Source organism: Amborella trichopoda, chromosome 8 (genome assembly GCF_054954075.1).
Source record: "Amborella trichopoda isolate Santa Cruz 75 chromosome 8, AtrichopodaSantaCruz75HAP2 v2.0, whole genome shotgun sequence".
Classification (NCBI taxonomy): domain Eukaryota; kingdom Viridiplantae; phylum Streptophyta; class Magnoliopsida; order Amborellales; family Amborellaceae; genus Amborella; species Amborella trichopoda.
The window spans coordinates 26,710,546-26,736,832 of record NC_142343.1 but is presented as its reverse complement, the minus strand read 5'-3'; the positions used below and the strand labels follow the sequence as shown (position 1 = coordinate 26,736,832).

The window sequence follows — 26,287 nt, the reverse complement described above, 5'->3', positions numbered from 1 at the left end:
GCTTTAAGCTGTTTACCCAACTGGATAAAATTCATCCCTGTTGGCCAGATTGTAATGGGGAGAGACCTCGGGGAATCGCTTTAGCCAAGGCGACTTTGCCGGTCATGATCGAGATTGGCCCTGGACTCCCTTCGAAACCAGAGTGCACGTTTGAGGATAGGAGATATATGCATGAATGGGGGTTAGAGCCAACCAATAAAAAATAAAAGAACTTGAAAAATAGAAATATGAAATGTTTTTGATAATTTCAAATGAGAATTTAAAAAATGTGGGACTTAATTTCCCGATAGAATCGTGGAAATCAGACGGTTTTATTTAGAATCAATCGACTCCCAATATATGGTGGGAATTGGACCGGTTCTACCCATTTCTAATATGGTTCAGGCAAATCTTATCCAAATCAGCCTTTTTTTTATCAAACCTAAACAAGACAATGGTCAATATTTGAAATCTAGGGCGTGCAGGTTTCATGATAACCGAAATAACGAATATCCTGTCCAGCATCATTTTTCTTGAAAGAAACGGAACAAGAAAGATGACCAAGCTTAATTTCAACACGCTTAATTTCAACTTTTAAGAACTCATCCCAGCTTATATCAACTTTACATTATAGGGATCACAAAGGTATGATCTGAATAAGAAATGCATCTCCTCGGAGTCCCTGGTTGCGTAACAGGCTCTCTGAGCACCACTTGTTGCTTATCTTCTGCCAAGGCAAGGCTAGTCTGATTAATAATAGGCTTCTTTGTGTTTTCCTTTTGGAGTTTGTTATTTATTTGGTTGAATAATAAAGCTTTGTTTTTTGTTGATGGAAATGGTTTTTTAATTTGTAGATTGGTCCAGTGGAAGTAAAGAAGAGGTTGTGGCCAAGAATGATTAAGTTGAAGGCCATTGAAGCCACAGAAATCAGCTTTCAGGAATTTGGGCAAGTGATGGAGCCTTCTCCTGATGGCCAGGAATTCGGCCCCCATGATGCACAGCTTGAGCTTCACCGTGGTATCCCCAGGTAGTTCAAATCAAAGCTCCCTCTCTCTCTCAGGAGGGAGGTTCATAAGAATGAGCATTAATTGGGGTCTCGGGAGCCATTGGCTCATTAATATGTCTTGTTTTTCTTTTGCGTTTTTTGGGTTGTTTTGAAAGGAAGTTCATGACATTGATAATTGACCTTAAATATTGTTGCTGATTCAAATTTTGTGGAGACAAAAAAGAATAAGTGATTCGGTATTGATTTCAATCAGTCAGGGGAAAATGATGAACAAAGTGAGCCTTTTCTTTTATTTGTATTGACTTCGATTAGTTCTGGGAAGAAAAGGGGAGTGTTTGTCAATCTGCATCAGTTTCATTCAGTTCCTGCAAGTTGTGGCATTGTTCTCTTCATGGCTTGAAAAAACATGCAGGATTGTTTTTAGTGCAATTTCTTTGAAAAAAGCCATGGATTTTGTCATTTATATCGTGCTTATCTTGTTATGTATCAAAAGATAGTTTTGCTTTCTGGATATGTTATTGATTTGTTTTCTTTCTTTCTTCTTTCATTGATTTTTTTCTATATTTTGCTGCTTCAACTATTTAAATGACTAAGTTTTGTTACATCCATGTGCTGATATAATCACATTCCTTGTATCAAATTTATAGTGTCTTTGATCCACAACCTAGAAACCTAGCAATTCCTCTTAATGCAGAGTATGTACGTTTAATCGATTTTCTATTAATTCCATTAAGAAACTTCTCTTGGATAAGTGTACTTTTAAATTGTGGCTATCCTTAATTCAAAATTATTACAGAAAAGCTGTAACACAGTTTTAACTGCTCTTATTTGAAAACTGTTTGGCTTATAGTTACCAGATTAGAGTAAATGGAGTAACCATGGTTAATTAACCCTTGCCAACTGTTGTCTCCACTCAAGATCACAAAACAAGGTTTTGAAATAAGAGAATCCCTTTAATTTCTATTCAGTTATTATAGTGACAATATTTTTTCAACATGAAAGTTCAAATGTCTCAATAGGAGAATATCACTGTTGCACTTTTTTGCCTCGATCACCCCTACCAAGTTGTTGGGTGACTTAGCTTAATAGAGATTATTGTCTCTAATGATGCTAAAGGAATTGGTAGAAACTAGTCAATTAATTAAAAAAAATGGTTGAGAAGGACAGAGAAGTGAAAAACATAAAAACTAGCATTACGCTTTGCTGTAGGAAAAGGGGTCAAAGTTGTTTATCTTTGCTGAAGAGACCTGAAACAGGTTGAAGACATTCAAGGGCCTTTTCAATTAAGCTTAGAGGCTGATTCCAAAGTCTTCTACCTCCTGTGCCCAATTGAAGTAAAGTTAATCTTGATCTGTTTTTCTTTTCTTGAATAATACTGGAGCACAATAACATAAATTTCCCTTTAACTCTCCAAACTAGGAATTTGTTATGTAATATCTAGCCTTTCATATGTTTACAAAGTTACAGTGTTCATTATTGTTTTTCTTTACTTGCAAACTCAATGCTGCATAGTTTACCATTGTGATCGTTTGTTATTTACAGGTTTTATATCATGCATGTAGAAGATCGACCATTTAGGTTCTCTCAGATAACTCATCATGCAAGTGTTACGCAATGCCTTGGTTCTATTGGTGGTCAAGAGTGGTACCTTGGTGTTGCAAAGGCTTCTCTAGTCGATAGATCTGAAGTCAACGATGACTCTGGAAGTGCACATTGTCAGATTGATAACTTGGGAATGAAACTTCGAAAAGCAAAATCTGGACACTATTATCTCCCTCCTCTTCTTGAAGATGTTCGCATTTTCCTGGTAGATGGTCCAAAATGTTTGAAGCTTAATAGAGGAACATGGCATGCGGGCCCTTTATTTAGATCAAAGACCATGGATTTCTACAATATGGAACTGAGCAACACCAATGTTTGTTCTCTTTCTTCACTTTTTTATATATCTTTTCTTTTCCTATGCAATACTGTCCTGTCTTTATATATAATTCTATGCACAATCTATGCCCATATGATATCTAGATATCATGCATGATCTTTGAAAAAGGACTCAAGAAAGTTTTATCAATAAATTTTGGTGAACATAAATATATCTTACTGACAACGGAATTAATAATCAAGGTATGGAGGAATTCAGGGTACACACAAATGGTCATTGATATGATTTGGGTATGGGTAGGTGGGGTTTTAGTCAGTGAACTAGCTCCATACATTGTTTAGGGTTTTGGAAAGTTATACAATCTGGTTTAAACAAATTCTTGATTTCCTTTTCAAACCTGTGCACTAGTTTCTATTGTAAGTGAAAATTAGTTTGCAAATATGCATTGTGTACACTTGTTAGTATACACTTCCTACAGTTGAAGGATGGAACGACATGACAAATGTCCGGTGCAATCAGCCAAGATTTAAGTTTCAATAGGAAATTAGGTGTTAACAGCATATTTCAGTTTAGTTCTTTTACTATTTCTCTTGTTTATGTGCCTACAGGGCATTCTTGGCTTTTCCCCGTACTTCAAGACATTCTTGTACTTTTCATTAGTTTTTATTATAAGTAAGGATGAGAGGAGCATATGAGGAAACCCTAACGTAATAGTTGTTGGGGTTATGTGACCATTTAAAGGCATTATGAGAGCATGTACTAAAATTATTATAGTGAAATGTTAGTTCCAGTGGGAGTATGGTCCGCATTTGGCTGCAAGGCATTTTCAATGTCGAGACTCACCTGAGATTTGACTGGCTATGTCTCAGGGTGATGTCTAACACAACCAATAAGTGTTTCGATGTGGGTTTAACCTTTGAGACGGTCAGAGTTGTGCTCAAGGCAGTTGGCCATGGGACTAGATGCGACCCTTGTGTGGGATGAATGGCAGGAGAAGACAAGGGCCTAAATCCTCATCATTACTATCATAAGGCATGTACAATAGATAACTATTGGGAAGTGGCCCTTGTGATAAGGGTGTGTACTGTGTACATGTGCTACTGATATGACTCCTTCGGGAAGTGGCCCTTTTGATAAGGGTGTGTATTGTGTACATGTACTACTGATATGACTCCTTGCAACACTAGATTGTGTTGGAAGGACCCAAGGAGTACATTGCTAGCATGGGACCTGGACTTGTCTTTATGGACCTAGATCTCGTACGCCATTGGTGGAGGAGACCTGGTGTGGGGTGTGCAAAGTCCTTGGGGTAAACTGAGGTAAGGTATGCGGTATTTTTCTTTTTCATATTCTCTTGACTTAATTGCAAGCTTTATGTAACTTTTAGATTCATGTTATGAATATAATTTGATTTTAATGACATGCAGGTGAGAGTCCTTGGCATTCTTATGGTTTTATTTGATTCATATATTGTATTTGGACACTTGTAAGTGATCCGGGTGGTAATATGTAAGAAAAGATAGAAAAATTTTAATCGGTATTGACTTGCCGGGTCACAAAGTCCTACTTCAATTGGTATCAAAGCTAGGACTTCTCACTGTCATTTTTTTTTTTTTCATTATTTTGCTGTAAGTTGATCCAAGAGACATGACCGCAAAGAGTTTCATGACCAAACTCTTGAAATCGAAAAGTTTGATGGGAGCAATTACATGTCTTGGAAGCGTAAAGTGTGATACATCCTCTATGAGAAAAATCCCCACGATATGTACCCATAACTCTCCACCAATTCCTTGAGGGAATGGCTTTCAATCTACTAGAGAGGATTATGCATAGTGGGAGCAGAAGAATATGCTTGCTAAGCCTATACTACTTGTTTCGATGCATGATTCTTGTGCATTAGAATACAAGAACTTGAAGACTGCGAAAGCCATCATGAGAGTCTAGAGAAGGAATTTGTTAATCCTTCTCTAGTTAAGCACCCTTGCAATGAAGAAGTATAACAATTTGAAACTGGTGGAAGGGGCCAAGATTGCCAAGCACGTGACTTTTCAGGCCCTAATACATGAGCTCGAAGCCATTGACATGAAGCACCGAGCCCATACAAGTTTGTCATCTTTTGAACACTCGCCTTACTTCTTAGGAGGTATTTGTATCATTTCTCATTGCTTGAGAGATTGCTCCCAAGTTGGAGAAGTTTGCGATTCTTCTTGAGGCTGAGGAAGAGAGAAAAAATGTGCGTGATGTACCCACACCCCGTGATGTGGTGCATGTGGCTTGCTTTAAGACAAACACATATAGTTTTAAGAAAAAGGGTATGGACAAGGGAAATTTCAATTATATCAAAAAGAAAAATAAGAATAACAAAAGAGGAGAGAGGGAACCGGAAAATAGAGAGCCCAAAAAAAGAGAGTGCTTTAAATGTAGTAAAGTGGGACACATAGTTAGATTCTTTAGAGAGAAAAAAATAATGTCAGGGGGAATAGGGAACACGTTTGTATGGTGTTTGAATCTATGCTAGCTGATCCAAATGGTACTACTTGGTATTTTAACTCGGGTGCTACAACCCATGTGTCAAACTTCATGGATGGATACTGCAATTTCCAACCTGTGAACCCCAACGAGCAATTCATATACATGGGTGGAAATCAAAGGGCTGAGATTTTGAGCTTTGGGGGCTATGTTATAAATCTGAAAAGTGGGGGAACAATGGTCCTAAAGCAAAGAATTTATGCTTTTGAGATGATGAAGTGTTTGGTATTGGTTCCAAAATTGGCTAAGGGGGTATGTCACCATTTTTGCTAGTGATAAGGTGATAGTTAAAACTCATGGGGAAGTTGTTATGACCAACATGCTAAATGATGGTCGCTTTGAAATTGAAATAAAAAATCTAGTTGCTTATGTCTCATCCTCTGAATGTGAGAATGATGCTTACTCGTAGCACATGAGATTAGGGCACGTAAACCATAAGAGGGATGGTTTTCTAGGAAATTATAAGGGTGACTTACTCAAAGTATGCGAATCATATGTGCAAGGAAAATTACCAAAGAAACCTTTTACGAAAGCTCAAAGAGCCTCTGACATTTTAGAACTCATCCACAATGATATTTGTGGTCCCATGAATGTGGCGACAAAAGGATACAAGGAATATTTCATCGCTTTCATAGATGACCACTCGCGATATGACCATGTTTATTTACTACATGCCAAGTTCAAAGCCCTAGACCAATTTAAGTAGTACAAGACCGAGGTAGAAAACCAAAGTGACAAGAAGGGCAAAATCCTAAGAACCGATAGGGGTGGCGAGTAATCACAACTCGTTAAAGAGATATGTATGAAGCATTGAATAATTCATTTACCATGCCCTATACACCACAACAAAATGGTGTAACTGAGAGACGGCATTGGACCTTGGTAGATATGGTGCAGAGCATGATGGGCATGCAAAACTCTCCCTAGAATTATAGGGAGAAGCAGTATTGACGGCGATTGTATATCGTCAATCCTACTCCCATTAAGGAAGCCCCACTTACTCCACACAAAATATTTACTAGTTGTGCTTTGTCGCTTGATCATCTAAGGGTGTGAGGATGATGAACCCATGTTTTCATCTAATATCAAAACCGAACAAAATTTGATCCCAAAACTGTGAAATCCATCTTTATAGGATACCTAAAACATCGTAAGGGCTATCGTTTCTTCAACCTAGAGAATGGGGCAGTCCTAGAGAGTAAGGATGCTCACTTCTTCAAGGATGAGTTTCTTGAAGCAAAATGTAATCACAAGAAAGTCGATCTCTTCGAGATGGCTGGTGACAGGGTTGAGACTTGTGAACCCAAACCGCAGAACCTTAGGAGAAGCAATCGAATTATATGACCACTTGAATTTTTCAACTTCCTGGGGGAACACTATAAGAGAATTGGGGGTAAACTTGATAATGAGCTTGCAACCAATAAAGATCATTTATCTGGTTTTGAGAAAAACCAATTTGAAAATGCCATGAATGAAGAATACAATTCCATCATTCAAAACCAGGTTTGGGAATTACTGCCCCTACCTCGTGATTGAAAACCTATAGGATGCAAGTGGGTGTTCAAGAAAAATTGAACTTTGAGGGGAAATTTTGAAAAATACACAGCTAAGCTTGTTCCCAAAAGGTTCACCTAAAAAAGGGGGGTAGATTATAATGAAACATTTTCTTCAGTTGCTAAATTTCCATCCATTAGCATCTTGATTGCCATAGCAGCCCATTTTGACTTTGAGCTCCACCAAATGGATGTTAAAACTACATTTTTAAATTGGGAACTTGAAGAGGAAATTTACATGAGACAACTTGAGGGCTTCATAGAAAAAGAAAAAGAGGAATAGTTTGTAGAATTTAAAAATCCCTTTATGGCCTTAAAAGCAAGCTTCGCGACAGCGGTACATAAAATTCTAAGAGACGTAATCTAAAGCAGGTTTTACCTCTAGCCAAGATGATTACTATATTTATGTCAAAGAAAGTAGGAGTGATGTGGTGTTTATCTCTTTATATGTGGGTAATATGTTGATTGTCAGTAGCTCGATTGCTTTAGTAATAGAGACTAAGGATTTCCTTCCCAACAGTTTGATATAAAGATTTAGGGGAAGCATCATAGGTGTTGGGTATAAAGATAACAAGAAACAGACAAAATCAGACCATTCAAGTTTCCCAAGCAACCTATTGCAAGAGAGCATTGGAAAAGTTCGAAATGGACAAATGTAAGCCCATATCTACCCTTGTAGACAAAAAGACCAAGTTAAGCCTGCAAATGTGCCCGAGTGAAGAGGATGAGAGGAAGGCCATGGAGAGAGTGCCTTATCGTAGTGCAATAGGGTTACTCATGTTCACCATGTCAGGTACAAGGCCGGACCTGTCACTTCTCATGAGTGTGAAGCTGTGACCAATATAATCTTGGATTAGAACATTGGAAAGCGGTGAAGAGAGCGCTCAGATATTTGAGAGGGATCGCAATTATGCGCTTACATATGGAGGCAGGTCGGACATAGTCATACAGGATACTTAGAAGCCGATTATCAAGGAAACCCTGATGACATGAAGTTGGCATTAGCTTTTGTCTTCATGCTAGGTGGTGGGGCTGTTTCTTGGAAGTCCAAGAAGCAGGACGTGGTAGCCCTATTTACCATGGAATCCAAGTATATGACGTGTTGTCTAGCAGCAAGGAGGTTGTGTGGATAAAGAAGTTTCTCAACTTACTCATATTTGAGCTTGTGAGATGTTCATGTGTGAGAATCTTCTGCGACAACCAGCCTACAGTCAATGTAAGGAGCCGCGCTTTCACAAGAGGTTAAAGTACATCAAAGCAGACTATTACCACATTCGAAAAGAGGTCCGACACGGCGAGATAGCAGTCGTGTGTCTTCTCACAGAGGCCATGCTTGTAGACCCTTGGACCAAGGGGTTGGTGGCGAATGCGTTCGTTAAACATGTACAAAGGATGGGGCTGAGAGGAAGTAAAGGAGAGTAATTGTAAAGCCTTCAAAGGCCAAGTGGGAGATGTTGGGGGTTATGTGTCCATATAAAGGCCTTATAAGGGTATGTACTAAAATTATTATAGTGAAATGTTGGCTCCAGTAGGAATGTGGTCCATATTGGAATGTGAGGCATTTCTAATGCCAAGACTCACCTGAGTTTTGACTGGCTATGGTTCAAGGTGATGTCAAAAACTGTAGCTCTAAGCATTGTGAGCACAACCAATAAAAATTTCGATGTGGGGTTATCTATGAGGTCAGAGTTGTGCCTAAGGAGATTGGCCAAGGGACTGGATGTGACTTCTGTGAGTGATGGAATGCCAAAGAGGACAAGGGCCTAAATCCTCATCATTACAGTGACACAATATGTACACTAGATAGCCATCCGAGAAGCGGCAATTTGGATAAGGGTGTGTGTTGTGTACATGTTCTAAAGAGATGACTCCCTACAACACTGGACTGTGTTGGAAGGACCCATGGAGCATAGTGCTAGAATGGGACCTAGACTTGTCTCAGGGAAGGACCTGTAATCCATGGACTAGGACCGTGTCTTCTTCATTTATTGACTGCCTTTGATAGTTCAATCATGTACTCCTACGAAGGGCTGTGGTTCATGGGAACTATTGAGCCAATTTGAGAAGTTGCAGTGCGAGACAATCTCTAGAAAAGATGGAGTCCTCAGTACATTTATTGTAATCCTAACTTTATAGATTCAATTCCCATCAAAACTTCTTGCATACATTTAAATATTTGTAATTATTTAGATAATTAAAATAATTTTTTTGACCTCTCTTAGTATTTTATTTTATTTAAAAATAATTTTAAATAGGAAAAAAACAATTTTTTGGATTTATTTTAATCAGAGAGGATAGTAAACTATTTAGTGGCTTTATTTTAATCAGAGAGGATAGTAAACTATTTAGTGGCTTAATTTTTTTTAATATCTGAAAATTTTATTTAAAGTATTGGGGGCTGATTGGGGTTCATTGGGCCCATAGGATGGGGCATCCCACCTCCTCTTACTTCTTCCTAAAATATGAGGCTTGTCTAATAAGCCATCATTGGATTTTTTTATTGAAGGAAAGTGTGGTGTAGAGATTTTGATTGATTTAAAAAGAGAAAGTGTAAGAGTTAATTGAAATTGATTTAGTATTTTCTTTTCACAATATTTAATGGAAATAGAGTTATGGAAACTGAGACGTAATTTTCCACGTTATTTCTTTTAATCATGATGGTTGATCTAAGGAATGAATGGATAAGATCTCGTTGTTGGGTTTTTATGGTCATTTAAAGGCCTTATGAGAGCATGTACTGAAAATATATAATGAATTATTGAATCCAGTGGGATTATGGTCCAACTTGGACTGTAGGGCATTGATAATGCCTTAGACTCACATGAGTTTTGACTGGCTATGACTCAATGTGAAGTCCAAACCCCATAGTCTTGGGCATCGTGTAAGCACAACCAATAAGGGTTTTGATGTGGTTATCCTTAGACGAGGTCAAAGAAGTGCTTAGGATAGTTGGTCAGGGGACATGGATTTGACCCATATGTGATGGATTACTTGAGAGGACAATGGTCTAAATCCTCATCATTACCATCACACGATATGTACACTAGATAGCCGTTCGGGAAGCGACCCTTTGGATAAGGGTGTGTGATGTGTACATGTGTAGAAGAGATGTTCCCTGTAACACTGGACTATGTTGGAAGGACCCATGGAGCATACTGTTGAAATGGGCTCTGGACTTGTCCTCAGGGAGGAACTTGTAATCCATGGTCTATAATCGTATCTTTCCACTTATTGGCTGACTTTGATAGCTAAATTATGAATCCCTGCGATGGGTTGTGGGTCATGGAATCGGTTGGATTAGTTTGAGAAGGTGCAGTGCGATGCGGTTTCTAGAGAGGATAGAGTCTTTAGTATTTTTGTCGTAATCCTAACTCTATGGGTTCAATTCCCATCAAATCTTCTTTAATATGGTTAAATAAACTTTAGTTATTTTATGGATGATTAAAATGAATTTTTAGACCTCTCTAGATATTTTTTTTTATTGAAAAATGATTTTTATCTAAGAAAAAATCATTTTTTTGGAAAAATAAAATGAATTTTTCTCTCAATTTAATCAGAGAGAAAAATAAAATATTTGGAGGTTTTGTAAAATTTGTTTTAATATCTAAAAATTAATATTAATATATTGGGGGCCCAATGGGGTTCAATTGACCCACCAATATGTGGGGCGTGGGGCCACATGGATACCACATGGGTGGTGCGCCTTACCCCATGCAAACTTTCCTTGTTGTTTCATGTGCCTTTTAAGGCATGTGTTGATTTGAAGTTTTGAAAACATAAGGTATAGAGATTTGAATTGAAACTAGATAGGAAAGTGTAAGATATCAAATAAGTATGAATTAAATACTTTCTCTACACAAAATATTTGATAAGAATGAAGTTATGGAAACTGAGGGATAAGGTTCCACATCATTCCTTTAATCATAATGGCTAATCTAAGGAATGAATGGTTGAGATCTTTTCACCTCATAGGTCTCCAAGATCAAAGGTCAAGATTAAACCCAGTGTTTCAAAAAGTGGACCACTTAGCGCCTGGGCTACCACTAAGGCGGTTCTGGAGCTTGGGCGCATCACCTAAGCCTAGGCGCCCAAAAACAATGGTTATCATTGGGCACCCGCCTAGGCGCCCAGAACCCGCTTTGGCGTACGGCCCACCTAGAGGCAGAAATGCCTTCATTGAGGGTATTTTTGGTCATTTTTTTAATACTAAAGGTGCGAAATTGTGGGTTTTAGGTTCATTTGAAATCTAAAACCCTTTAGAGCCTATTTTAGAGAGAAAAACCTCAAAAAAAAATTCTATTGGGCCGCCCAGGTTTTGGGCGGCCTGGACCCCCTCGACTGCCTAGGTGCCGCCTTGTGCTTTTTGAAACTCTGATTAAACTTTATAATGATGGCAAAACCTTAACCTTAAAAACCCTAGCTTCTTGTCTATATATACTAGCTATGGGGTTTTATTTCTCATCTCGCTATCTCTTTCTCACTCTCGAAGAAACTAAAGGGAGCACGCCTCACTCAAGCCTTCTCTCTCTTCTTTCTCTCATCCAATTTAGGGTTTAGGAAAGAGTTAACCCTAAGGGGTAGCACACCCAAGCCACACAAACCCTAGCCCTTGGTCCTTGCCTCATGTTCATGTGTTGAGTCTTGGTCAAGGAAATCCTATGTGATGCAATCTAAGGTTTTTCCCTAGGCGTCCCTAATTGTGAGGTGTGTTCTTCAATCGAGATCCTGTGCTCGATCGGTGGAGGAGACCCGGTTTGGGGTGTACAAAGTCCTTGGGGGCAACCTGAGGCAAGGTACACGTTGTTTCATATTCCATGCATCTGTTGCTTCTATTGCTTTCTTATGAAATTTTCAGTTCTACATGATGAATGTATCTGGCTATTTCATTGAGACAAAATTGTATTTTGGACACTTGTAAGTGATCCCGGTGGCATTCTGTATAAAAGAGTAGAAAAATTTTAATTGGTATTTGACTTTCCCAGTCGCATAGTCCACCTTTCACTCTTCACCCCACAAGTCTCCATGATCAAAAGTCAAGATTGAGTCACATAATGATGGCAAAACCCTAACCCTAAAACCCTAGCCTCTATGTTATATAAACTAGCTATAGGGAGCCTCATTCTCTACACCTCTTAACTTAATATCTCTCTCTCTCTCTCTGAACCAAAGGGGTAGCATACCCTCTCTAATCCCAATTTATTTCTCTCTAAAATTAGGGTTTAGAAAAGAAAAGAAATTGTGGCACGTCCAAGCCACAATAGCCTAGCCCTTATGCTCATGTGTTGAACCATGGTCTTGCCCTATCGCATGTCTTGCTCCTTGCTGGTTTTGCCTAGGCTTCCCAGGTTGTGAGACAAGTTTGGACCTAGACCTTATGTGTCATTGGTGGAGGAGACCCATTGTGTGGTGTGCAAACCCTTGGAGGTAACCCGAGGCAAGGTATGCGATATTTTTCTGTTTCATGTACTCTTGATATAATTGCAAGCATTATGTAATTTTCAGATTCATGTTATGAATGTACTTTTGTTTTGATGGCAAACAAGTGAGATTTATTGGCATTCTTGTGGTTTTATTTGATACATATATTGTATTTGAACACCTGTAAGTGATCCAGGTGGTAATTCATGAGATAAGGTAGAAACACTTTAATTGGTATTAACTTGCTCGGGTCACATAGTCATACTTTCAACAGCCCCTTCTCTCTTCTCTTCATGTCATCTCCTCTCTCTCTCTCTCTCATATGCTCTAACTCTTATCTCTCTAGATCTCTTGTCTCTCTAGAATTTTTCTTCTGATTCCTCTCTCTTCTTTTTCTTTCTTTCTACACTATTGACATGGTATCTGAGCAATCTGAATCTTGGATCGGATTCGTTCTGTCCTTTTATCCTCCGAATCAATTTCTCCTTCTCCTTTAAAGAAACAAGGCCCCTAATTCTGCCTTATGCTGATTTCACCAAGTAGCTCATAGTGTTTCCTTTTTATCTGACCTAGACTAAAGTAGCATGTTCAGTTTGGAAGTAGGTATTCTTAATGTTTTTCCTCTTAGAGATGAAAAATCGAGTGGAATATTGGCTGTGGTCTATCCAATTGCGTGGTTGATGCGATAGGAAGCTTGTGAAATGGTTCAAGTACGAATATTTATAAATGAATATATCTGGATGTTAAGCATTTCTTCTTCGAAGCTGAAGAGAAAGTTCTATAAGACAGTTGTGAGACAAGCTTTGCTTTATAGGACAGAATTCTGGGCAGTCAAGAAACAACATACCCACAGCATCAGTGTATCTGAGATGAGTGTGTTGAGATGGATGAGTGGCAAGAAAAGAAGGGATATAATTCAAAATGAATACATTCGGGATAATTTAGGTGTGGATCAAATAGACAACAAGATGAGAGAAATTAGACTTAGGTGGGTTGGCCATGTGCAGTAGACCCAGTATAACACTTATTACGAGGTGGGAGTTGATTCAAGTAGAAGGCTCAAAATGGGCAAGGGGTGCCCAAAATGACATGTTTAGAAGTAGTGAGAAAAGATATGGGGACTTATGGCTTCAGTGAGGGCATGGCCCTTGATAAAGCAGAATTGCAGATTAGGATTCGTGAAGCCGATCCCAAATAGTTGAAAAAATGCTTTGATGATGATGAAGTGCTTCCTCTTCGACCAACTGTGAATGCTGTAGTTTGTGATTTATAATGCTCGCTTGCGTGATTTAGTTTGTCTAGATGTGCTCAGTCTCCTCTAGTATTGTGTATTTCCTTTGTTTTATGTGCATCTTGCCGTTATGGCTACTAAAAGTGACCTTGGAATGTCTAGTATTAATGACATTATTGGAATTCCAGTCACTTCTGTGAGGTTAAAAGTCCCTAAGTGTCTCCTAAGGGTAATAAGTGAAGGTATTTATTGACACTAAGCATAAGATGAAGTTATTCACTAAAGACAGGCCAAGTGAGTCAGGCAGTAGGCATTAAGAATGGATTAAGGAGAATTAACATGTCATTATTTGGTTATGGAATAGTATGGAACCCCAAGTAAGGGCTGATGTGATGTTTCTTGATACAACCAAAGACGTTTGGTGCACTATACATGTATGTATTCCGCAGATAAAAATCTCTCGAGTTTATCAACTTAATTAGAATATTTTTTTGTTACAACAGAGTAACAGAAGTCTGAATGAGTCTTAGAACACTCTCCAGGTATGTGGGAAGAGCTGAATATGTATCAAGTTTTTCCAAATGATGTCAAGTTGCTGAACAAACAAAAAGAATTCCGAATTGCAAAGTTTTTATCCAGCCTTATTCTTGAAAATCAGTCCAATTAGTGGACAGATCATAGCCAGTAATGACTTCTCTCTTTATAATATGTCTTCCTGTCTCCAACATGTTACTATTTCTAAACCTTCGTTTGCTTCTAATATTGGCGATGGTTCTACATTAACTACATCTGTGAGTAGAGGTGATATTTGTCTCAACGAAGTATGTAATGGATTTGTTGTCAGAAACAGGGATGTTGGGTGCTGAACCAGTTGATATGCCTATGGATTCTAATACTAAATTGAGAGTTGTTTGAAGATCTAGGCAGGTATAGAAAAGTTGTAGGTAGTTTTATTTACTTAACAAATTTCATTTACTTAATAATTACTCAACCAGATATAGCCTTTGTTGTGAGTATAGTGAGTCAGCTCATGCATACCCCTAGGATACCTCATTCGGAGGCTGCGCGTCAAATATTGAGATATCTTAAGGGGGGGTGAGGGCTTGTTTAGAGGCCAAATGGCCATTTTAACATGAGCGTTATTTAGATGTTGATTAAGCAATATCTCTATTAGAAAAAAGATTTACTACAGGTTATTGTACTTTTGCTAAAGGAAATCTGGTGACATGGAAAAATAAGTAACAAATTGTTGTAGCTAGGATGATTGCAAAGGAATCGTATAGTGCAATGGCTCACATTGTGTGTGAGTTAATGTGGTTGAAGACCTTGATACGACAGATGGTATTCAAAATGGATGAGCTAATGAAGATGTTTTGTGATAATCAAGTTGTTACTTTTGTGGCCAGCAATCTGATGTTCCATGTTCCATGAGAGAATGAAGCATATTGAAGTGAACTGTCATTTTACTAAGGACAAAGTAACTAGTAAGCAAATATCTACGTCATATGTGCAGTCAAGAGATCTGTTGGCAGATATATTCACCAAAGCTCATGGTTATAATCTGATTCAAATGGTTTGTTCCAAGCTGCGTTGTACATCTATGCTCTAGCTCAATAGGGAATGTTAATATTATATTTTAGTTATAGTTCTTTTATTGCTATCTTGCTTATGTGCCTATAGGGCATTCTTGTTATTTTCCCTTACTTAAGGACATTCTTATACTTATTCATTATTTATTATTATAAATAAGGATGAGAGAGGCTCGGTCCCCTTCTCTCTTCTCTTCATACCGTCATCCCATCTCTCTCATATTATCCCTCTAACTTTGCTCTTTCAAAATCTCCCTCTCTAAATGTTCTCTCTCTTTCTCATTGCTCTCTTATCTTTCTTTGTTTTTGAACTCTTAACATTTGTTAGAATTCTATACATGTATTTATATAATTCCATTTTTAAATTTAACCTGCCATTTATCTCCAACTAATATGTGCATAGAAGAAATTATGCAGCATATGATGATTTGTTAAGGCTTTACCTAGAACATATAGGCATGTCTTTCAAAATCATGCAAGTTGTTATGTGTGACCCATGGATGTGGTTTGCGCCTTCCTTAAGGGACAGTCTTGGGACACAGTTCCACATTCCAAGAGCTAATCCTCCCTGGGATCTTGACCCATTTAACATCTGATGTGATCCCTAGTCATGAGATTTGTTATTACATGATTTTCTTGATGATTGATATATAATTACATGATTTGTTGATTATAAAAATGACCATGGTCACTAACTCATCGTACTATAGTAGCGTGTGCGTGTGAGATGTGATTGTGTGTCTATATATGTTAATCATAGTTATTGGGATCTCCAAAGGGGGGGGGTCGCTCCCACTCCAAAAGCTCGATCCTACAGTCTGAGACACAAGATCTCATTTCTGGTAGTTTCCTTAATTTAGGGATCTTGATATGGGAAAATGGAGAAACTAGATCCTAGGTTAATGGAATCCAAATCCCTATGCATCAAAAATCACGGTTCCATGAGAAACTAGAACTGCGATTCCACCAACATGAAATCGATTTTCTTCTACTTTGGGAGTTTCACCAGCACATTTTTAGGTTCATATATAATGGACCGTGGGTATCCAATTTTTTATGACCTACAAACTTTCTAGAGGCCGTGATTTATTATATATTTATATAGTTACAACTTTACACACCTTATGAATAGTGACTTGCGACTAGTTCAAAGAAAGGCAAACATGAGAGGGTAAGGAGAGAGAAAGAAGAAGTTAAGGATGAGATAGAAAAGATAGTTGAGCTACGATTCTAATTGAGGAGTTATCATTAGGCTTAAGTTTCTTGGGGCTGGTTCACAGAGTCCTGTCACCTCTTGATGGATTTTTATTGCTCGAGTGTTTATCACTCAAATTGAGCTACTCATGGGGTTGCCTTATAGGTCATGGAATAACATACATGGTTGGAAATGTGAGGTCTCTCTCATCTTTATGTCTTTGAGCCCCAAGCAATGTTTGATGGAGGAGAGCCATTGAGCATTATATCTGACCATGCCCTACCAGTTTTTTTTTTTGGGTAAAGGAGAAGTTAGCTATCACATCATTTCATTTTTGAAAATAATCTACCGAAACATTCGTAAATATAATCATCAGTTGATAGTCAAAGGAGAATCATCCAATCAAGGTCATGGGTGTATGTAAGCAGACCAATGTACGTAGGTGTGCAATTTTTGTACTGGATTCACATGAATAATTTTTTGGGGTGAAACCACCAGATCCGAGGAATCTGGTGCAAGAAGATGGTGATGTTTCTCTTGTTTCTGGCGGCGGTGATACTTGTGCTGCTGGAGATTATGGCGGTGACAAGGTTGGTAAAGATGTGTGTGGATCTGGTGATGCTTGTGTTGCTGGTTATGGTGGTGACAAGGATGGTAAAGATGCTCGACAATCTGGTGATGTTTGTGCTGCTGGCTATGGCGATGACAAGGACGGGAAACACACTCATGGAGCTCGTATTGTTCAATCTGTGAAGGATATTTTTGGATCTGAGTATCGTGTTGTTTGAGGGCTTTCTTCGCACGAAGTGTCTGATGATCTCCATGATCCTTATAGATCTGATGATCGAGATGACTCTGGTAAGATCCATGACTGTGTTTTGGGTGAGCATGATGTTTCTTTAAAAGATCATCGTGTCATCGTAAGATCATCGTGTTCTTTCTTCGGTTGATACTCTGATAATTCTCCTAAATCTAATAAAACATCGGATGTTGCGGCTATTTTATCGAATATGGTAGATATTTCTGGTTTTGTTTCTTCAAAATTTTTGGATGGAGTTCTTATTCACAGAATTGCTGGTAATTTAACTGGGGCTGGTATTCCGGATGATCATGAGGCTTTCTATGATCGAGATAGGGGTGAACATGATGATTCTTTGATATATAGTAATAATCTTTCTATGGGTGATGATGCTTCTGCACATCGATTTCTTAAGGATGTTGCTATTAATGCCTCTTTGTATGTGCATGACAATCATGGTTGCTTGAACGAAGGTGCTGTTCGTAGTAGCTCTACTCATACATCTTTGGAAAATAAAGGCAATGGTGATAACGTTGCTTTTCCTAATTCGAGAACAGCCATAGACAGAGGTAAGGGACCTGCTGACGACCCTCTCTTTCTTTCATCTATGAACTGTAGCAGTCCTCATGGACTTGACATTAATTGTAAGATTTCTTGACCTGTTGCTAATGGGTCTGGTAGGCCTTTGGAGAACGATGCAAGGAGGATTTTCCCTCCTTGTTAGTTGGTTCAAAGAATGGCGAAGTAAAGGACGCAGGCCTAGTAATTGCTGGGATATGGGTTAGTCTAAAGACCTTCTTTTTGGTCAAAAAGGAACTCAGAATGGTGTTTGTTACTTTGATAATTTAGAGATTACCCCAACTGAAACCATCAATGGGAGGTGTTATGTGAAAATTGAGAAGCATTTGGTAAAATCTTGTTTTGAAAAGTGGGAAAATTGTCTTCTGGGATATTTTCTGGGGCGTAGACCTGAATGGATGTATATGAAGACCATGTTATAGAAGATGTGGAGGTTGAAGAATGATCTGGAAATTTTCTCACTTGATGATGGTTTCCTGATTTTCTGCTTCAAATCGAAGGAGGAAATGGACATAGCATGTGTCAGTGGCCCATGGTTTGTCAATAAAAAATGCTTGGTGTTGCAAGAATGGGATCCTTCCGTTCAACCTTCTAGACGCACATGCCAAGAAGTTCTGGTTTGGATTAAACTTCCAAAACTCCCTCTTACTTTTGGGAACCTGGGATTTTGTTTAGAATATCTTCCAATGTAGGAAAACCGTTTTTATGGACAAACCAACACAATTTAGATCTCGAGCTGAGCCTAAAATTTGTGTTGCTATGGATTTAAACAAACCATGTTTAAAGGAGGTGTGGTTTGACATTATGGGTAAGGAATATTGCCAAGAGATCATATATGAGTTTATCCCAACTTCTTGTCTTAAATGTTATAGACTTGGCCATTCGGCTGAGTTATGTTCGTTCATCCTTTGCTTCAAAGGCCCCATTGAAGCTCAAAGCGGCTGCCAAGAAGAGCAGGAACTCCGGTATGGTTTTGCCCTCGGGACAGGAGGGATGGAAGGTTGTGAAGGGAAGGAAGCAATTGGTATACATTAAAAAAGAGGTAGCTTCATCCTCTAATGCTTTGCAGGCCTTACGGAGAGCAATGAAGTGAATGATACCACAGATCAGGTTGGTGCATCTCCTGGTGGTAGGAGATCTTGCTGTCCTAGAGCATGGTGAGGAGGATTTGAGTGATGTTCCTCAATCCTTGATTGAACGAGATGTTGGGACCAAGGTTTCTGCATCTAATTTGAGGAGTTGGTGGTCCGTGAGGAGGATGAGACAAGATTGGGTGCTGCTGCCCAATTATCTAACTTGGGGGACGCACTAGTGCATCCCTGGGTGCTGCTGGCACTGAGGTTTCGACGATTACATCAACTGTGGGGGACTGATTTTTCGAACATGGGTGCAGATTTGGGTGCTTTGGTGGCTGGAGGAGATTCTGGTGTTACTCAAGTGGACCCCTTGGATTCTGTTGGGACTGGTTTTTCCTTAAACAAATCGTTTATTGCTCTTCTTAATGAGCAACATAACTCTAGGAAAGCTCTATTCCCTGAAACAACTGGTCATGAGCAGGATGAAGTAACTGTTGTTGGCTCCTTGGAGAATAGGCCTTTACCTCAAGTGCAGCCTATGGGGGTTATTGAGGCCGTGGGTGTATCTCATGCACCCATGTTAAGATAAGAAGATCGTCAACAGCAAACGGAGTGCAAAAGTGCAGCGGTCCAAGCTGTTTTAAAACCTGGTGCGTCCTTGGTAGATGGTGATGACAAGGTGGCTTCTACCAAGCGAATGCATGATCATGTTCTCGGTGAGGGGTTTTACAAAGATTGCACTCGGTCGCAATTAAAGGCTTCTTTATCAACTACTGGTGCTAAGCAGGGGATTTCTCTTATGGCACAAGGTGCCCCAGTGGCTACTGAAGGTAAGACTCCCCTTACCAAGCATCCAAATCTGTAAATTGTATTTATATCAGTTGTAGCTTGGAATTTCAGGGGCCTTCAAGGCCGTGGTAGATTTTTTGATATTGGACTTCTTAAAAACCAGCACAATATTGGTCTTTTATTTTTAATAGAGACTAAACTGCAGATTTGAATCGTGTGTGGTCATGAAAATTGGCATTCAATAATAATTTTATTGCCAATGAGATTGATGGAAGATCCAGGATTTTATTTTTATGGAATCCTTTGATATATTCAATCAATGTAATTGAGGTAAATGATCAAATGATAACTGTTGAGGCCACTCGATTATGCAATGGTAGAGTTTCAGTGATTTCAGGGGTTTATGCATTTAATTCAGTATCCCAAAGGGCTTTGCTTTGGGATCATATGAGAACCATAAGATATATTATTACAGGTCCTTGGTTGGTTTTAGGGGACTTTAATACTCTATTGGATACCTCAGAAAGCACGGGGGTTAGTGGTTCTTTACCCCCAGATTCAGTTGATTTTGCTCAGGTGATGTGTTATTGTGTGTTAACCAGTGTTTTAAAATGCGGGATGCGGCCCTGATGAGGTGGGGGGCCGATGCGGCGATGTGGCTCGATGCGGCCCTAATGCGGGTGCATCGCGATGATGCGGTCAACAAATGTAAAAAAATTCTAAAAAATCTAAAAAAATAAGTTAATGCATAGAAAAAAATATGAAGGTGATATATGTAATAGTAAGTATTTTAGTTTAATGATTAACTTCAAAACTATTAGCTGTCGGAGACTCTGTATCCAGTTATCCACTATTCCCTGATAGAAACTCGAAACTTGAAACCAGCTTCATAAAGCATTCAACAATCAACAACCATAAGCACAAATTTGCACCATAAGTACAACTATAATTAAGCACAACCATCAACAACCATAAGTAAAACCATAAGCACAAAATAATGATATTACAAAATACAAATCAAAAGTCAAGCTCAAGAAGAGTTAATAGTTAATAACTTAATACAATCATCCATTTTGAGAGTCAATTTTGAAATTTGAACTTCATTTTTTTAAATATTAATCAGACAAGTCATCTTGAAAGTCGTCATGCGCATCATCAATATCATCCTCGATGGCCTCCATGTATTCTTTTTCATCGGTCTCCTCTGAGTCAGCTTCCTCCTCGACCTCCGAAGTTAATGTGCTAGTGCGACTAGACCCAGCAGCTCCTCTACTCCTTTGTGCTCTAGTGTTAGGTCGATCTTCTTCACTAGCCCCTGTTGTTAGCTCGACATCAAGCCATGTAAGATCCTCACCCTCAAACACACGCTCTTGTCTTGGATCCATGGTCCACTCACTTATGGAATCACCATCAGCTTCATATAATTGAATAGAGTTGAGCTTCATACGATTTTCATACCTCTCCCTAAGCCGCTCCTTATACCGCACATAAACCAAATCATTCAACTTTTTCTGCTCCAACCTATTTCTTTTTTTTGTATGGAGCTGTAGTAGAAATTTGAAATCAGATAAATTAGATTTTAGATTAGAAAATTGAAATTCAAGAAATAAGGATTAAGGAATAAAGAGTAAAGGACTTACATGCTCAAATGCACTCCAATTGCACTCACAACCAGATGAGCTACTTGTGAGATTCAATACTTGAATAGCGAGACGTTGTAGATTTGGTGTCTCGCTTTCATATAATGCCCACCATGCAGCTGTATAATATTTTATAATTTAGAATATAGTTAAAAATTAAGTGTATAAAATAAACAATAGAACTATACATAAAGTAAGAGACAAGTAAGATTATTTTTGGGCTGGTGGCCTCTACCTGAATCTGTAGTATCCCTATTTCGAGTGGCAATATCTCTCCCAAAGTTTCTCAAGGCTAACTCGAACTTAATCAATTCATAGCTCTGGATCTCATCCTGGATATCTTTGTCTGGCACCAACCTCTCCAGCACATCTAAGAACCCACCATTTATTATACGATCTGACTCAATGGATGGGTGCTTGTAGTGAAGAGATGGGTTTTGAAAATAACCGGCTGAATGGAGGTGCCTGTGAAGCTGGGTATCTCATCTCATATCAATAATTTCAAGTATAGCCTTGCACACATCCTTTAAAACATCTTTTATTTCAGTTCTTACCCTAGTCATTGCTTCATGTATGTAGCCCATAGCGGACTTCGCATCACTATCAACCAGTCGAAGCGCTCTCATTAAAGGGCGAGCCACCGCCAATGCAAGAATTATTTGACTCCAAAACGATGTATTCAGAATAATTTTTTCAGCCTTTCTCTCATCCTTATGCGTTGACTATTTGCTTTGACTCCATTGCTCTGAAGCAAACATAGTCCTCAAGGCACTTTTTTGCTTGACTAGGCTTCGAAGAGTGAGAAATGACGTGAAAAATCTAGTGATACCCAGTCTCTCTAATTCTCTCTTCTTTGTAAAAGCCCTCATCATGCTTAGGACTATGGTGTGATTGTAAATAAATTCAACAACAAACATAGCTCTTGAAATCACGCCACTAAATAAAGATGTTGTACTCATTTCCTTAAGCATAAGATTAACACAATGAGCTGCGCAAGAAGTCCAAAACATTTGCTTCCTTTTCAAAGTCAAAAAATGCCCAGTTGCAGCATACTTAGCACCATTGTCAGTGACAATTTGTACCACATTTTGCTCCCCATCAAAATCGACAATCTCATCCATCAAGCCACATAAGTATGTACCATCATGTGACTTGTCTGATGCATCAATAGACTCAACAAAAAAAGTACATGTTGGGCAGTTAACCAAAAAATTAATGAATGCCTTTGATTTCCCATCGGACCAACCATCACACATAATAGTGGCCCATATTTCTCCCACCCTTCTCTCTGAGAAATCAAATTTTATTCACATCAAATACAACATCCTTCAGCGAGGGCTCCCTAACCTCATGTAGTGAAGAAGGAATAAGTCCTGGGCCATATTTTGCTCAATTGCCTGGACCATGCATGCAAAACTATCTAGAGTTATAGTATTAAAAGGAATGTTGGCCATGTAAATCCATTTTGCAATCCACTTACATACCGACTTCCTTTGTTCTTTCTTATATTTATTTTCAATTGTGGTTTGTTTTGTTTTTTTTTTTTCTCTCCTGAACCACAATTTCGGGGCTAGGGGTGAAAAAAGAATCCATTGGCCCCTTAGAGAGAGGTGTTCTTCTCTCAGCACTACCACCAATGTTTATAACCCTATCTCTTGAGGTTGGAGTATGAGTACCCCTTTTCCTTATAGCAACTTCAGACATATCATCATCATCATCATCAACAACATCATCAAATAATTGCATATCATCAAGTAATTCCTTTCTTGTCTTTTTTTTTTTCTCTTTATCTTTTTTCAATCTATCCAAATATTCTCTATATCTCCTTTTTAATATCATTTGTAACTTGTGGGTATGCTCTTACATTCCCAGAAATTTCGGCTAAATGCTCTTTTTGTCGAAAAATACCACCCATATAAGTATTTCCATAGAGCAAGCATATCACATAATTTCTATCTTCCGAATTTTTTAGTTTAGCATATTTCCAAGCCTGATCGTTGTTACTAGAAGATTTGGAAGAAGACATGCCCCAAAAATAAGTATAACAGTATTATTGTACAAGAAGAAATAAAAATTTACTGACTCTGTGAAGTAGTGCTCGATTTCTTCACGGCCTCTGAAATCCCCAATTTATTATCACAAATTCACGTTAACATCCCCAAATCAACAATCAAAGGCATCAAATGCACATCCAAGTATCAAACAACCGCCAAACCGCAGATTTGGATGAAAAAAAAATTTTCGCTAAATTTTTTTTTTCCCTCGATTTGATGCAAAAAAAGCCACAAAAGTGGCTGGAAATCTTCGTTTAGGGGGTATAATAACTCCCCAAACAGTTTCCCTAAACTTTGGAAGTTCAAAAAGACCATTTTGCCCCTCCCCAGGAGCAAAATCAATAATTTTTTCCACGAAAAACAAATGCGGCGCGATGCGGGCGATGCGGCCATGATGCGGGATGCGGCTATGATGCGGCCGCATCTGTCAAAAGCGCATATGCGCCAGTTTGTGATGCGGATGCGAGCGCATCCCGGATGATGGGGCCGCATATGCGAGGATGCGGCAGCATTTTAAAACACTGGTGTTAATTGATCTTGGAGTAATCACATGGTGGTTTTCTTGATCTAACAGCCAAATGAGCAGAAGATGTGTTAGAAGAAGATTGGATCGTGCAATGGCAACAACTGACTAGGTTTTGGACTATTCAGAGTCCATAGTTGAGCTACTTCCCAAGGAAACTTCTGATCATTGCCCTTTACTGGTTTCTGTTTCAAACTTGGGTTCGGTTGGCCCAAAACCATTCAAGTATTTTATCATGTGGGAGAAGCACCCTGATTTTATTGATGTTATCTCTGCTTCCTAGCAAGGTAGAGTGTGAGTACACCCATGTACCATTTTGTTACGAAATTAAAGAGGTTAAGGAGTGACCTGCATACATGGAACAAGGAGTTATTTGGTTATGTGGTGGAATCCATTGCAACAGTTCGACAGTAGTTGTTGTCCTTATATGACAATTTACACAATGATCCTTCCAATGAGGTATTCATGATAGAAGAAAAAATGTATACTCAGAGATTACAGACACTTTTGGGCCAGGAGGAAAGTTTCTGGAGGCAGAAATCCAGGCAAAACTGGCCAAAGAATGAGGATTTTAATACTAAATATTTCCACCTCTCCACTGTGATAAGAAGAAGAACCGACTGAATTATTTCTTTAAAATATCAGAATGGAAATTCTTTAGCTACTGAGGTTGATATTGAAAATCATATGATTCGGTATTTTGAGGATCTACTGGCCCAGGAGAGTGAAACTGACCCCCATTTGGTTGATCAGTTCCTAAAATAAGGATGTGTGATCTAGCCGGAGTATATAATAATTTTTTTCTTTCTTTTTCAATTCTTTTCTTTTTTTCATGGTCTAGATCATTCACAAGAAGTTCTTTTACAGTATAACAACTTCAAATAAAATAAATGAAAAGAATACAATAGGATCTCAAGAACTTAAAGCGATTCAAAACCATAATTTTCATTAACAAAGAAAAGACACAACCTGTGCTTGAGAATAAAAGATACAATAAATAAATATGAAAGAAACAAAAGAGGGTGCCGAAGATTACCTCAACCGGGCTTCTTACACTCCACACTGAGTCACCACCTTCCGATGGCACAAGATCTAATAGTCAACCTTCAATCTCGACCGAGAAAGCAAGTTTGGACTAGCCACACCAATGAAACATGAACCCCTTTGATGACAAACTCAAACCTTAGGTGAATCCCCTTAACAACCTAGTTTGAGAGAGATGCTTCTCTTTTTTACTACAACCATATAGTCTAAACCCCAAAGAGATTAGATATCATTAGAGACACCATGAGAGAGAACCATGAGATGAGAGAGAGAGTGGGGCGTGCCCCCTTTGATTGCATGGGAGAGAGAAGGTTTCCAAAGAGAGAGAAACTCAAGAGATGGGATGTGCCCCTTTTGGTAGGTTAAGAGAGAGAGAGAGATGGAAACTATGTGTAAGAGAAGGTGTAGAGATTTGGGTAGAACTCAAGCCTTTTTTATAATGCTTGAACAAGATTAGGGTTTCTTAAGGTTTTCTATGGCTTGCCACTCATGTGAGATTGAATATGCACCATTGATCGTGGGTGACTTGTGGGATGAGAGATATGAGCAATCCATTCCATAGATGGGCCATCAAAATCCTATGGAAGGTACTAGACCATTATTCCCCACTTTCAAAACCATTTTCCTATCAATTAATTCAAAATAAGAAATTAATATATCATAATATTATCCTTTCTTATTTTATACATAAGCCTTCTCTCAAGCTTCAAAGCTTGACTACAAAATTAGAAGGTTCTCTAATTGGGTTGTGCCACCCAAGGTGGCACATAATGGGCCCCCACCCACTATGCAATGGTGGGCCCAAAAGATCTATTGGGCCTCCCATGCAATTATGTTATTTTTATAGGTCATCCTGACCTGATGCAATTCATAGCTTTATGGTGCACAGGGGGTATCTCTCGCACCTGCACACGCTTCACCCTGAAAGGTGGTACGTTTTCTCGAAAATGACTATCGATGTGTATGCCGTGTGATGGTATAAATGATGAGGCTTTGGTCCCCCCATCTCTAAAGGCCTCCATCACACACAAGGGTCACACAGTCCCTCGGCTCACTCGTTCGGGCATACTCCGACCTCGTCAAGGGATAACCCATATAACCCTCATCAGTTTGTTTCTCTTAGCCCAGGTAACATGGGTTTTCCCCAACCAGACTGACCTAGCATGTCAAGCACAATCCAGTATCAGCATACATCATTTGCTTTGTATGGTCCACAAGGGACCACACTCCCACTAAGTTCATGTTCCACTAAGTTCATGTTTCACTATATAATTTCATTTTACAAGCACTCATAAGGTCTTTAATAGTCGCACTCACCCAACATCTTCCACTTGGCCTTTGAGGGCCTTACATTCTCTCTTCCTTACTTTCTCTCATCCCCAACTCTCTCTCATGTCTCACAAA

At 38.8% G+C, this 26,287-nt stretch overlaps 2 protein-coding genes across 3 annotated transcripts in view; both read left to right on the top strand.

Annotated features, from left to right (window-relative positions):
* The first annotated feature begins 442 nt into the window (after positions 1 to 442).
* Positions 443 to 26,287, top strand: part of LOC18433128 (uncharacterized) — a 36,743-nt gene continuing 10,898 nt past the window's right edge. The window contains exons 1-3 of one of the 2 annotated variants that reach the window (XM_011624634.3): positions 443 to 624; positions 834 to 1,006; positions 2,528 to 2,900. In XM_011624634.3, the coding sequence (XP_011622936.1) occupies positions 873 to 1,006; positions 2,528 to 2,900 (507 nt within the window). In that variant the 5' untranslated portion in view covers positions 443 to 624; positions 834 to 872. The other variant, XM_006843224.4, reaches the window with a different exon arrangement.
* LOC148780984 (uncharacterized) lies at positions 16,643 to 18,251 on the top strand. Its single transcript, XM_088874667.1, has 2 exons — positions 16,643 to 17,747; positions 17,860 to 18,251. The coding sequence occupies exons 1-2, from the start codon at positions 17,390 to 17,392 to the stop codon at positions 17,961 to 17,963; spliced, it is 462 nt and encodes a 153-aa protein (XP_088730793.1). The 5' UTR covers positions 16,643 to 17,389; the 3' UTR covers positions 17,964 to 18,251.

Bases quoted from the DNA above. Each gene is read 5' to 3' on its own strand.
- LOC148780984 (XM_088874667.1), top strand. From the start codon at position 17,390: ATGGTAGATATTTCTGGTTTTGTTTCTTCAAAATTTTTGGATGGAGTT. The intron at 17,748-17,859 runs GTAAGGGACCTG...TGGGTCTGGTAG, and splicing joins GAGAACAGCCATAGACAGAG to GCCTTTGGAGAACGATGCAA.